The sequence below is a fragment of the Culex pipiens genome, chromosome 3, assembly GCF_016801865.2.
Source record: "Culex pipiens pallens isolate TS chromosome 3, TS_CPP_V2, whole genome shotgun sequence".
Classification (NCBI taxonomy): Eukaryota; Metazoa; Arthropoda; class Insecta; order Diptera; family Culicidae; genus Culex; species Culex pipiens.
In genome coordinates this window covers 144,860,987-144,874,091 of record NC_068939.1, presented here as the reverse complement: position 1 = coordinate 144,874,091, position 13,105 = coordinate 144,860,987, and the positions used below count along the sequence as shown (strand labels likewise).

Sequence of the window (13,105 nt, the reverse complement as noted above, 5' to 3'; positions counted from 1 at the left end):
AATTTTTCAGTTGGATCACCCTGTGCATCCAAATTTAAAAACCAAAACAAAACTAGAAAAAAAAAATTGAAAAAAAAAGTGAGGTTACGTTATTCTTCTCAGTTAATTTAAATGTTCATAACTTTGGATAGGTAAGTCCGATCACTTTTTTTTTTAATCCACCTGAAAGGTCTTCTCATATGCTTTCTAAAAATATATAACATGTGAGGGTTTCATGAAAAAACCACCCTTTTTACCATAATTTTAATTTAGTATGAAACAGTTTTTTTAACATAACTTTTTAAATACATGATAACACTGCATGAATTTAAATAGCAAGGTAGGGGACGTTAAGACGGCTCGATTAAAACCTTTCCGGCCAAAATCGGTTGAGCCTGTGACGAGATATTCCAGTGACATTGATTTGGTACACATGTCTACATACAGCCAAACACACAGACATTTGCTCAGCTGGTGATTCTGAGTCGATATGTACAAATGAAGGTAGGTCTAGGAGGTCTATTTAAAAAGTTCATTTTCCGAGTGATTTTATAGCCTTTCCTCAGTAAAGTGAGGAAGGCAAAACTCTCGAATTGATGTATTCTAAGTCTCACCCAAACAACCCACCATTTTCTAATGTGGATATCTCAGCAATTTATGGTCCGATTTTCAATATTAAAATATGAAACATTCGTGAAATTTTCCGATCTTTTCGAAAATAATTTTTCATTTTTTAAATCAAGATTGACATTTCAAAAGGGCCAAACATTCAATATTACGCCTTTTTAAAATGATGGTCCTGGTCTAAAAATTTTGAAAATATTTTTATCGAAACTTTTGCATGGCAATATCTCAGCAAATAAGCGTCGTTTCAACAAAGTTAATAAAAGCAAAATACAGAGAATTTTCTCAGCTTTTCAAAAATATTTTTTTTCAAAAGTGGGCAAACATGTGCACTAATTTTGAAAAATGAAAAACTGCGACTATTTTCAAAAAAGTTACCTAAAAATGCCTTCAACTTGAAAACGGTGCACTTTATCAAAATTTCACTAAAGTACTATTTGATTGCAAATTTAATTTTACATCGAAAACTGAAGTTGAAAAAATTTGTGCGACCAATATTTCGTTTTTTTGAAAAAATCTGTATTGATTCAGAAATTCATAACTCGGTCAAAGATTTTTTGCACAACCAGGAAATTTCTGAAAAGTTGGCATTTGATGTCCCCTAAATCATCAAAAATTTTTTTACTTTGTACTTTTTTTTCTTATCCACACCTACAACTTTGCCGAAGACACCAAATCGATCCAAAAATTCCTTGAAGAGATACAGATTTTTGAATTTTCATACATCATTTTTGTATGGGCAGCTGCCAAATTTGTGTGGAAAATTATATGGAAAAACTTATGATGCAAAATGGCTTCTTTGGGCATACCGAAGGAACCAAAAAAGTTTCAGTAGGATTAAAAAATACAAAAAAAAAATCGAATGACCGAAATCTGAGAGAACTGCTCATGTGTATGTGACTATTTCAAATCTTATACATATTACATAAACCATGAATCTTGAACAAAAAGTTTAGATGTATCAATGCTTATTAGATCTTGCATAAACCAAGTTTTGCCAACGACCATTCACTGTAAACCTGCTGACGAATAACTCCAAAATGAAAACAAGCGATCCAACAAAATATCCAGACGACAGGATTAAAAAAGCTCCCAAAAAATGTGACACCGTGAGTGCTTCAATTTCATCGCCTGCACCAGATTTTCGTGCACTCAAAACGTTTTGTTGAAGGCGTACATCTAGGTATCGGTTCACTGCCTTAAATAAAAAAAAATATTGTTAGAAAATCCACCACAGATTTCAAAACATTTCAGCTAACCCTTAGCTCCCAATAGTACTGAATACCCGACTGTCGGATGTTCATGATGAGATCATTCAAACGAGGTTTGAAGGGACAAGTTTTGGAAACAAAAGCAGTACAACTTTGCCAGAGTATGTCGTTTGCAAGCAATTTCTTCTGGCGAGATGTTTCCTTATCGAGAAAATCTGTCGGACCAAAGTGGCCGAATTCGGTGCGTTCTCCAACGAAGCCAAATTCCCGGGTTTTGGCCCGTTGCACAAGTTGCTCCAGTTCCATCACGCGGTAATTTTTCACCAACGTCTGCTGGTACGGCTGATGGAGGAACAGAATTCTTTAGGTTTCTTTATTAAATATTTACCTCATTACATACTTCGGTACCTGCAGTAAGTGAGTTTATCCAGACCAAGGAGTCCGCTCCCCAAAGCATACCACTGGCAGCCAATGCTTCCGGTGTGTCGATAGAGCCTTCGTATTGAGGAATCGTCAGCACACTGGACAGTCCGGCGCCGTACAGGTTGCTGATCATGAATCCGGCAAACAGTAGCGAGGTGTACAAAAATACGCAAGCTGCCAGGTCGTTTCTCATGGAAGCGTTCTGCTCCATGAAGAAACCAATGATGGTTAGAACCGAGTCGCTGAAGGACTTGGGTTGTTCGCTGCCAGGAGGGACAAGTTTGAGACGATTTTTTTCCACTAACCAAACTGACACGGCTCCAACGGCAAACGCCACCATAACAGCAATCCATAAATGTTCTGAAAACGAAAGGAAAGGTGTCCGCCACGGAGGAAGTATTTGAGGTCTGGGTACAACGACGGTTACACCAGAACGACTTAGTTGAACCGTGTAGGTTAACAGATTGTAAGGTTCGATCCTGAGAATAAAAAATAATAAGATTCAAAGATTTTTTAATTTAAATTACACCTAATATGGTACCAATAGTAAAGTGCTCCTACGAGAAAGTCAGCATGACGTTTTGCTACTGCCCCAATCGCTCCGGTTGATGTACCATTTTCCTCAGCATTACCCCAATCATCTTGAAGCAGGCCCAATAGTTAACATTTGTCGCATCTTGGGCAAAGTTCATACCTGGATACGCCTCGATCGAGCAGTTATGCCGCTGACAAAATTCAACTAGAATAAGACTTTCGTGACCATCTAATTGGACCGGAATGTCCTCCTCAGAGTAGTCCCTATCATAACGAGCGTTTGCCTGCTCCGGAGTCTGAGAAAACGAATTAATAAGAACATATACACCATCTATACGTCGATAACTTACCGTTTCCGAGTAGTATGTAAAAGGTAAGTATTTTATTGCACGGTAGCGCATTGGAGTGCCGTTTAGATTTTTGGATTTTTCGGGAAAGTAGTCAGAAGATAAAATTTTGAGAGGTTCTACAATTTTGGATCCGCGCGAACCGTTGCTAAAAATGTGCGTTGTGTACAACTCCATGGGATGATTTTGACTCTGGAGAATTATCAAAATATCTGGAATGTCTAAACTCTTGCTTTCAGTCATGTGATCTTATGTTATATGTGTCTCTTATTGTACATACCTTTAGTAGCCTCATGGGTGAACAAATACTCAAAAGTTTCGAAATCACCCGAATCGATCACAGCAATAAGCTTCTTGCCGGAAAATCGCTGATCAGCTGAATCGTGAACAGGCAGGAAAGAGTCCAGAAATGGCATCACGGATTTTCCATACACGATGAACGCCTGACATCCGATGTCTATACCGTTTCTGAAGTTATTTTCAAAATTTTGATCTAATGCGATTATTATCGATGGGATATCCACATGTTGGTGGGGAAATTCATTATTACTTGTAACTATACAAGAACAATGGAATTCTGCGAAGAATCTTAGAGCAATAATGTTAAGGAATGCAGTCAATGGTGCATTGCTAACATTGGATTCTGTTATGTAAAAAGCGTCCATTGTTCTGGAGATACTCACAAAAACTACTTCAGGAAAATTGAGGAATTGTATGCTGCTAGATTGCATGACAATGTTTGCAACAACGTGTTTACACATGTAATGGCTCTATTAACAGTTTATTTGTAACTTAACAAACACAGTTAACTTGAAGACGTCTTGTTGACTTACCGTTACTGAAACGTTAAACGACGTTTATTTATTTTGGCATTGCATTTTTTAAACACTTGATGGGTTAGTAGATTTTATTTTCCAAAACTTCGTTTACTTATACCTTTTGCCTTAAGGACCTTACCGAGGAAAGGCTATAAAATCACTCGAAAAATGAACTTCTTAATACGAGCTCCTAGACCCACCGTCACGGAATGTCCTCATATAGACTCAGAATCAAAAACTTAACAAATGTCTGTGTGTGTGTTTGGATGTGGATGTGTGCACCGAGATATTCTCACTCAATTATCTCAGCACTGGCTGAACCGATTTGGACCCTGTTGGTCTCATTCGATTCGTCTTGGGGTCCCATAAGACCCTTTTGAAAATTATGAAGTTTAGTAAAGCACTTCAAAAGTTCATTTTGAAGAAAGTCCGGAAGATTGTAAAAAGGGTGTTATTCATTTTTAGAATTTTTTCATTCATTCATTCATTCATTTTTTTCATGTTATTCATTTTTAGAAAGGCATTTAAAAGACCTTTCCAACGAGCACAAAATATCAAACATCTGATAACCATATCATAAGTATTCAGCACATACCGTAAATTGGGGTGACTTTGATAGGTTTTTCAAATGCCCGTCTAATTAATATCTAAACATTTTTGAGAATTTTGTGTATGTAAGCATTAAGGGATAGCTTGTTATCGAACATATGTGCAAAAATGTGACTGTTACATTGGATGTATCAAAATTAGTGACCAAATCAAATTTCTATCAATGTCACCCCGGGCTATCAAAGTCACCCCAGTTTACGGTAAGTGTTATTTACACCCTTTTCAAAGGCCGGATCTCAGTTATTTTGATGAAAACGTTGTCCGGATCTGTCATGCGACCCATCGTCGGATAGGTAATCAAAAGACAAACGAGTCCAAAACTTCGAAAATCTGATGACCCTATCATATGTTATGAGCATTTAAGTGTTATTCATACACTTTTTTTGAGGCCAGATCTCAGATATTTTGATAAAAACATAAGCGGATCCATCAAGCGACTCATCGTAAGATGTGTAATCAGAAGACCTTTCCGTTTAGCCTGAAAGATTGAAGATTTGATAACCCTATCAAAAGTATATAAATGTGAGGAAGGCATCAACCACCTTATGGTGGATAAAGTAACGTTTTTACTTAAAATTTAAAATTGAACAAATTCCTTTTTCTGTATGTGTAAATCATAAGGATTATTTGTAGTTGGAGCTCAGTTTATTTAGCTCCTTAATTTTCAAAGTAAAGGCATTTTTCTTTTAATATAATTATTATAAATACACTTAAAAGTATTATTATGATTGTAAATATTGTTTTTTATGCTTTCGTAAACTTAGTTCTATTTATGCTTTCTCACTTTTAAGAAAATTATTTCTAGTACAAACACAATGCTTCCTCCAGTAAATCCTGTCCCAAGAATCAAAAATGCTCCGATGAAATGAAGCACCGTCAGGCGCTTTGCCTCTTCTTCGTTGTTTGTTTGCCTTCCATTTAAAATGTTTTTCTCGTGGGTCATGTTGATATATTTGCTTGAAGCCTGTTTTGAATCGTAGCACTGATTATTGCATCTATATTAACTTGATAAACGACAAATTATTACCATTAACTCCCAATAAAATTGAACGCCCGATTGGCGAATGTTCATAATCAGCTCGTCCAAGCGAGGCTTGAAAGGACACGTTTTTGAAACGAGTGCGACACAGGTTTCCCACGATAGATCGTCTTTGAGTAATCTTAGCATTTGGGAAGATTCTTCGTCCAGATAATCTATCGGTACAAAGTGGCCGAACTCTGTCCGTTCTCCGACGAATCCAAAGTTACCTGATTTGGCGTTCTTCACTAGGGTTTGCTGCTCGACTACTTGGTAATTGTTGACTATTACTTTGAGGTACTCCTTCAAACGATAATGGAGTGATTATTATCAATATCAATCATGTCATTGTTTTGTAATGTACCTCAGTAGCTTTCCATATCGCAAATACCCAGGCAATTGCAGTCCCACCCCACGGTAGCCCACTGGTAGCAAGATCGTAAGTTGTATCGATCGATATCCCGTACTGAGGGATAGTCATAACCGCCGCTAGACCAGCATTGTACATGTTACCAATCATAAATCCAGCGAATAACATCGAAACAAACAACACGGTACTCGATGCCAGATCCCGCCGTCGCGTGTCCACACCTTGTTCTATGAATAAACCAATCAATAAGAGAGCAGCATCGCTCACTGACACAGGATTTTGAGAAGAGTCTCTCAAGATTTTGATGCGTGCTTTTTCGACAAACCAAGTAGAGAACACTCCCAAAACGAATGAAACTGCTACCGCTATCCAAAGCAGAAGTGGAAATGATAAAAATGGGGTTTTCCATGGAGCAAGAATGATTGGCTTCGGCACGACTACAGTGAGACCGGATCTGCTGAGAGGTACTGTAAATGTGCTAAATTTGTATGGGCCCAACCTGAAAGAAGGCAGTTATTCGAAAAATACATTTAGTTAAAACGAATTGTCCAAGCAAACCAATAGTAGATGGCGCCCACTGCGATATCGGCTTTATGCATCGCCACGGCCCCTAATGATCCAGTGCCAGTTTGATCTTCAAACACTTCTCCCCACGAGTCGTTATCTATAATAACGACACAAATTATTATTTGAAATACTACAAAAATATACGTGAGATCTTACCATACACAACTTTAATAGAACAGTTGTATTTGTGACAAAATTCAACCAGAAACAAAGACTCTTGACCATCGACGATCATTGGAATGACTTCCGAACCGTCACTGGAAGTGTACCAGGCATTCGCTTCTTCCATGGTCTGTGAAGATAAATTCATGTACTATTACTATAAATGAATACCATGCTTTTGATAACTCACTGAATTCCCGTAAAACGAAAACGGAGGATAGAGAACAGGGCTGAACCGGACAGCTCTTTGTTCGAGGTTTTTGGATTTGTCCGGAAAATAGTTAGGACCAGTAACTGGAACTAGTTCTACCTCAGGCAAATCTTTGTATCCATTGCTAAATATGCGTGTAGTCTGCAGCTCAATGTTGCTGTCGTTTTGAGAAGTAATGATAAGTACATCCGGTAAATCTAAATACATTGATGAACATTTCAAAACTATTCAATATAAGCTAGCTTTTCCGTTACCTTTCATAGCGGGATGCTGGCATAGACGATTCGTGGTTTCAGCATCTAGGCTATCTATTACAGCAATAAGCTTTTTCCCCGTAAATCGTTGGTCGGAAATATCGTGAATGGGAACGAATGCATCCAAAAACGGCCAGATCGATTGATTTTGAACGATGAATGCTTGACATCCCGCATTGATTCCTCGCTGAAAATTCCCCTTAAAGTCGATATCAACCGTAATAATCGCGGATGGCGTAGGAATGTTTAGATTCAGGCTTTGGTTATTCGAATTTACTACGCAAACACAAAAATATTCCGTCATGAACGCCAAAACGACGTTCTGAACCAGCGTTGTCAGTGCTGATTCTGCGACACTTGAGCCGAGCTGCTGTTGAAAAAGTTCCATTATACGCGAAGAATGACTGTTACAACTAGGTTATATTTCTATTTTATATGGGCTGATCAATGCCAAACTTGATTGGCAATCAGTGCAAAAATATTAGCACGTGTTTTGTACGGGTCAGCACTTGCTTTGAATCTGTAGGGTAAAATTTCCAATAATGGGTTCTTCAGATGCATGTAGAATGTAGAAAAAGCAATAAAAAAGAGAGACATATTGCTAATCGGTCAATTTGATAAGTCTGATTGCTAAGCTGCTCTATCGCGAAGCATACATTGAAATGAAATTAACATCAATAACTTGTAGATCCTTTTCGTATAAAACTCGCTTATTTGAAATTGATGAGATGTGTTTACTCTACACATCACATCTAATTTAGAATGCAGTAAAGAAAATAACATATTTTTTCATGACGTTGTCCTAAATCATCGTTGAAAAACGAGCAAATTAAAAATGAGTTTTAATGATGATGGGTGATGCCTAGAGTGACCACTTGGTTCGATTCCATAGGCAAAAACAAGTAACTGTGGTATTTTTGAGCGAAAACTGTTAAGGTTTAAGGGTCGCTATAGATCGTTTAAGTTAAAGAAAAAAAAAATCTTTTCTTACAAGTGTGAGCAAGTGTGACATGCATGTTATAACTATAGGAAAAGCGTGACAAAGGGGGGTAAATGTTGGCTGATTTTAGCGTGACGTACTTTATGGATGAATCCTACACCCAAACGGCGGTCGCATGATTGTGATGCATGGCGACATGAAAGTATATCAGAATCTGCATGAAAACTGCCCTCATGCATTTTTTGCGATATGGGGGTATAACATTTTTGCCCGTTATCGACAATTATCGACATTACCGACGGCTTTTTGGTTGTATTTCACAAAAAAAAACCTTAACAGAACGAGGATTGAACCTCCAACTTCTTGATTATTGGTCCGACACGCTACAACCGCGCCATGGACGCTTGATGAAATGCGAGTGAAAGAGCACCAACATATCCTTCTCTTTGGAGTGTTGCTCTTGGACGGGCCAGCTTAAGCTTATAAATAAATTTATATGTGTTGGTGAGAACTGCAGATCGCTGAAATGTTTACACGCGGGCAAAAATGATCTACGGGCTTGCTGCAAAAAATGTTATAAAATGTGACATTTTCCGCAGCAGCTGTTGCAGATTTTGAGATATATTTTTCCTTTGGGTGTAGAACATTTGAAATGCTTCCAAAAACTCGAGCCGAGGCATGCTCCCGTTTGGCCTTTTTTAGAAAACAAAGAGCACGTGTGACAAGATTGCACATTTACCGCGAGTTTATTCCCTTTTTTTAAATCATGAGGACACAACAGATGAAAATTCCAAACCGATTTTATTGCCTTCTGTCTCTTCTAATCGAATCAAATCATTACTGACAAAATATTGGGCAAAACCATGGCTGAAATAGCTGTCCCGATTCACCCCATGTGTCTCTATTACCCAGATTACAGAAACCGTATTCAAAAAGTTGATTTAGTCGCTATTTCAAACACGAACACAACACTGCCAATGATAAATCCAGATAAAAGTATCAGAAATGCTCCCAGGAAGTGAAAAACAGTCAGCTGTTTAGCATTTTCTTCGTTGTTGGTTTGTCTTCCATTTAAAATGTTTTTCTCGTGAGCCATATTTAGATATTTGTTAGAAGCCTGTAAATGAAACTTGTTTTAATTGAACATTCAAGCATTTCAAAACCATTTTACCATCATTTCCCAATAGAACTGAACTCCAGACTGGCGGACGTTCATTATGAGATCGTTCAGACGAGGCTTTATTGGACTTGTTTTCGAAACAACTGCCGCGCAGTTTTCCCAGGAAAGATCACTTTTGAGTAATCTTAGCATTTGCGAAGATTCCTTGTCCAGATAATCGATCGGGACAAAGTGACCAAATTCGGTTCGTTCCTCAACGAATCCAAAGTTTCCGAATTTTGCGTATCTTGTCAAGGTGTCCGGCTCAACAACTTGATAATTGTTGACGATAGTTTCAAGGTAGGCCTGCGTGAAATGTATTATATTAGTGATTTTTGAGAAACCATTTTCATTTTAGAAATATACTTCAGTAGCAGTTGATATCGCGAATATCCAAGCAATTGCCGTACCACCCCAAGGAAGTCCACTAGCAGCGAGATCCTGAGCAGTGTCGATCGATTTCGCGTACTGAGGGATGGTCATAATGCTTGCAAGGCCAGCGGTGTAAATATTTCCAATCATGAATCCAGCGAATAACATCGAAACGAAAAGTACTGTACCGGAAGCTAGTTCACGTGGCCGAGTGTCTATTCCTTGTTCGATGAAAAGTCCAATCAGCATTATAGCTGCATCAGTGACTGATTGGACAGTTCTTGTGAGATTCCCTACAAGTTTTATCTGGGCCTTTTCGAGAAACCAAATAAAGAAAAGACCCACGACGAATGACGCTGCTACTGCCGCCCAAAGTAATCCGGAAAAGGACAAGAATGGGGTTTTCCATGGAGCAAGAATGCCAGGTTTCGGAACGACTACGGTGAGGCCAGACCTACTTAGAGGAACTGTATATGTAGTAAAATTATAAGGGTCCAGGCTGAAACGAAATAAGCGGTGATTGAAAGGAAAAACAGGGACATACATCTATACCAATAATAGATTGCACCGAGAGCAATATCGGCTTTATGCATGGCTACCGCACCTAACGAGCCTGTGCCGGTTTGGTTTTCAAACACTTCTCCCCACATGTCATCATCTACAAAACCAAAACGTATACTTGTAAACTGTGTCAAACTTTTGACTTTTTCTTACCATAGAGAACTTCGACTGTACAATTATGTTGACGACAAAATTCTACAAGTATGAGAGATTCTTGTCCATCTATGAACATTGGCATTACATCAGTACCGTTTGGTAATCTGGACCAGGCATTTGCATTTTCAATTGTCTGAAAGTGCACAAAACAAACTTCGTTGATTGAATTATGTGTTAACTTGATAATGACCTACGGTTCTTTCATAATAGGAATAGGGAGGATACATGACAGTATGAAATCGTATTGGTATTCCATTTAAATTTTTGAATTTTTCCGGGAAATAGTTTGGAGGAGAAATCGGCACAAGTTTTGTAGTGTATGGTGCGTTGCTCAATACACGAGTGGTGTATAACTCAATGGAATTGTTGTTTTGAGATACGATAATAAGTACCTCAGGCAAATCTAAAGACATTAATTGAGAAACTTAAAAAACAACGCAAATAGTTTACCTCTCATGGCATAATGTAGACATAGACGTTCTGTGGTTTGCTCATCAAGTCCATCCAACATAACAATAAGCTTTTTTCCTGAGAATCTTTGATCGGATAAGTCGTGAACCGCAGTGAATGAATCCAAAAACGGTCAAACTGATTCATTTTGAACGATGAACGCCTGACATCCGGCATCGACTCCTCGCTGTAAGTTAGTTGTAAAATTGTCGTCAACCGTGATGGATAACGATGGTGCGGGGATGTGAAGTTTGAATTTGTCATGTTTTGAGCTTATTGTGCAAACACTGAAAAACTCAGTCATAAAAGCTAACACTACACTGTTGATCAGAGATGATAACTCTGAATCGGCTGCATTTGAAGGAAGTAAATCTTGGAGTGTATCCATTGCACTTGTTGTGGATAAATCAATGGTGGAATTTAGATCACCATCTCATTATATACATGTTTATGAGACAAATAATTCAATATTGTTTATTATATTATAATAAATTTACATTCAATTGCCATACCAAAGCAATCGATTTAACCCTTTAAGTCTAATTTCTATTAAAAAAAAATCAAACATTTGATAACGGGGTAATTCTCTACCAACTCACACGAAATCGGGAAAAGTTGCCCCGACCCCTCTTCGATTTGCGTGAAACTTTGTCCTAAGGGGTAACTTTTGTCCCTGATCAAGAATCCGAGGTCCGTTTTTTGATATCTCGTGACGGAGGGGCGGTACGACCCCTTCCATTTTTGAACATGCGAAAAAAGAGGTGTTTTTCAATAATTTGCAGCCTGAAACGGTGATGAGATAGAAATTTGGTGTCAAAGGGACTTTTATGTAAAATTAGACGCCCGATTTGATGGCGTACTCAGAATTCCGAAAAAACGTATTTTTCATCGAAAAAAACACTAAAAAAGTTTTAAAAATTCTCCCATTTTCCGTTACTCGACTGTAAAAAATTTTGGAACATGTCATTTTATGGGAAATTTAATGTACTTTTCGAATCTACATTGTCCCAGAAGGGTCATTTTTTCATTTAGAACAAAAATTTTCATTTTAAAATTTCGTGTTTTTTCTAACTTTGCAGGGTTATTTTTTAGAGTGTAACAATGTTCTACAAAGTTGTAGAACAGACAATTACAAAAATTTTGATATATAGACATAAGGGGTTTGCTTATAAACATCACAAGTTATCGCGATTTTACGAAAAAAAGTTTTGAAAAAGTTACTTTTTGCGTTTCTCTTTGTTTCGTCGTCCGTGTCTGTCGCGGGTGACCATGAACGGCCATGATCGATGACGACCAACTTTTTTAAAACTTTTTTTCGTAAAATCGTGATAACTTGTGATGTTTATAAGCAAACCCCTTATGTATATATATCAAAATTTTTGTAATTGTCTGCTCTACAACTTTGTAGAACACTGTTACACTCTAAAAAATAACCCTGCAAAGTTAGAAAAAACACGAAATTTTAAAATGAAAAATTTTGTTCTAAATGAAAAAATGACCCTTCTGGGACAATGTAGATTCGAAAAGTACATTAAATTTCCCATAAAATGACATGTTCCAAAATTTTTTACAGTCGAGTAACGGAAAATGGGAGAATTTTTAAAACTTTTTTAGTGTTTTTTTCGATGAAAAATACGTTTTTTCGGAATTCTGAGTACGCCATCAAATCGGGCGTCTAATTTTACATAAAAGTCCCTTTGACACCAAATTTCTATCTCATCACCGTTTCAGGCTGCAAATTATTGAAAAACACCTCTTTTTTCGCATGTGCAAAAATGGAAGGGGTCGTACCGCCCCTCCGTCACGAGATATCAAAAAACGGACCTCGGATTCGTGATCAGGGACAAAAGTTACCCCTTAGGACAAAGTTTCACGCAAATCGAAGAGGGGTCGGGGCAACTGCTGTGTGAGTTGGCGGAGAATTACCCAACGAATATTTCATGTTCACTACATCATTAAAATTGCAAACCAATTTTTAAATGTTTGATTCTTGCTGTTACAATTTTTATTAAATTTTAATAGGTGCTTAATTTGCGATTTCTTAACGCTCCGTTCTGAAAGGGTTTAAATTGATTTAAACGATAGTGAATAAAATAATTTGCAAATTGACGAATGAATGACATAGCATGATTTATTTTATGTATTTTCAAATTACATGTTATTTATCATCTTCGTCGCTGCAATGTTTTTCAAAAAATCTAAAATATTTTTAGTTTTTCTGAATTTTCCATATGCATTTTCATCACTTATGAGGTAATGATGCAATTTGGTTCAAAATCATGTGCATTTTCAGAAAAAAAAACTGAAAATATCCAGTATTTTGTTCCAAACATCCGAAGG

The 13,105-nt window shown here is 37.4% G+C and overlaps 2 protein-coding genes across 2 annotated transcripts; both read right to left on the bottom strand.

Moving 5' to 3' along the window:
• Positions 1-1,609: 1,609 nt before the first annotated feature.
• LOC120417138 (uncharacterized) lies at positions 1,610-7,543 on the bottom strand. The gene is made up of 11 exons (XM_052709994.1): positions 7,128-7,543; positions 6,853-7,070; positions 6,657-6,792; positions 6,492-6,597; positions 5,928-6,432; positions 5,573-5,866; positions 5,330-5,509; positions 2,932-3,067; positions 2,779-2,878; positions 2,215-2,716; positions 1,610-2,156 (listed from the first exon to the last, which is right to left on the bottom strand). The coding sequence occupies exons 1-11, from the start codon at positions 7,513-7,515 to the stop codon at positions 1,854-1,856; spliced, it is 2,868 nt and encodes a 955-aa protein (XP_052565954.1). The 5' UTR covers positions 7,516-7,543; the 3' UTR covers positions 1,610-1,853.
• Positions 7,544-9,580: 2,037 nt separating this feature from the next.
• Positions 9,581-10,191, bottom strand: LOC120417140 (glutamate receptor-like). Its single transcript, XM_039579119.2, has 2 exons — positions 10,151-10,191; positions 9,581-10,097 (listed from the first exon to the last, which is right to left on the bottom strand). The coding sequence occupies exons 1-2, from the start codon at positions 10,189-10,191 to the stop codon at positions 9,581-9,583; spliced, it is 558 nt and encodes a 185-aa protein (XP_039435053.2).
• Between the last annotated feature and the right edge of the window lie 2,914 nt (positions 10,192-13,105).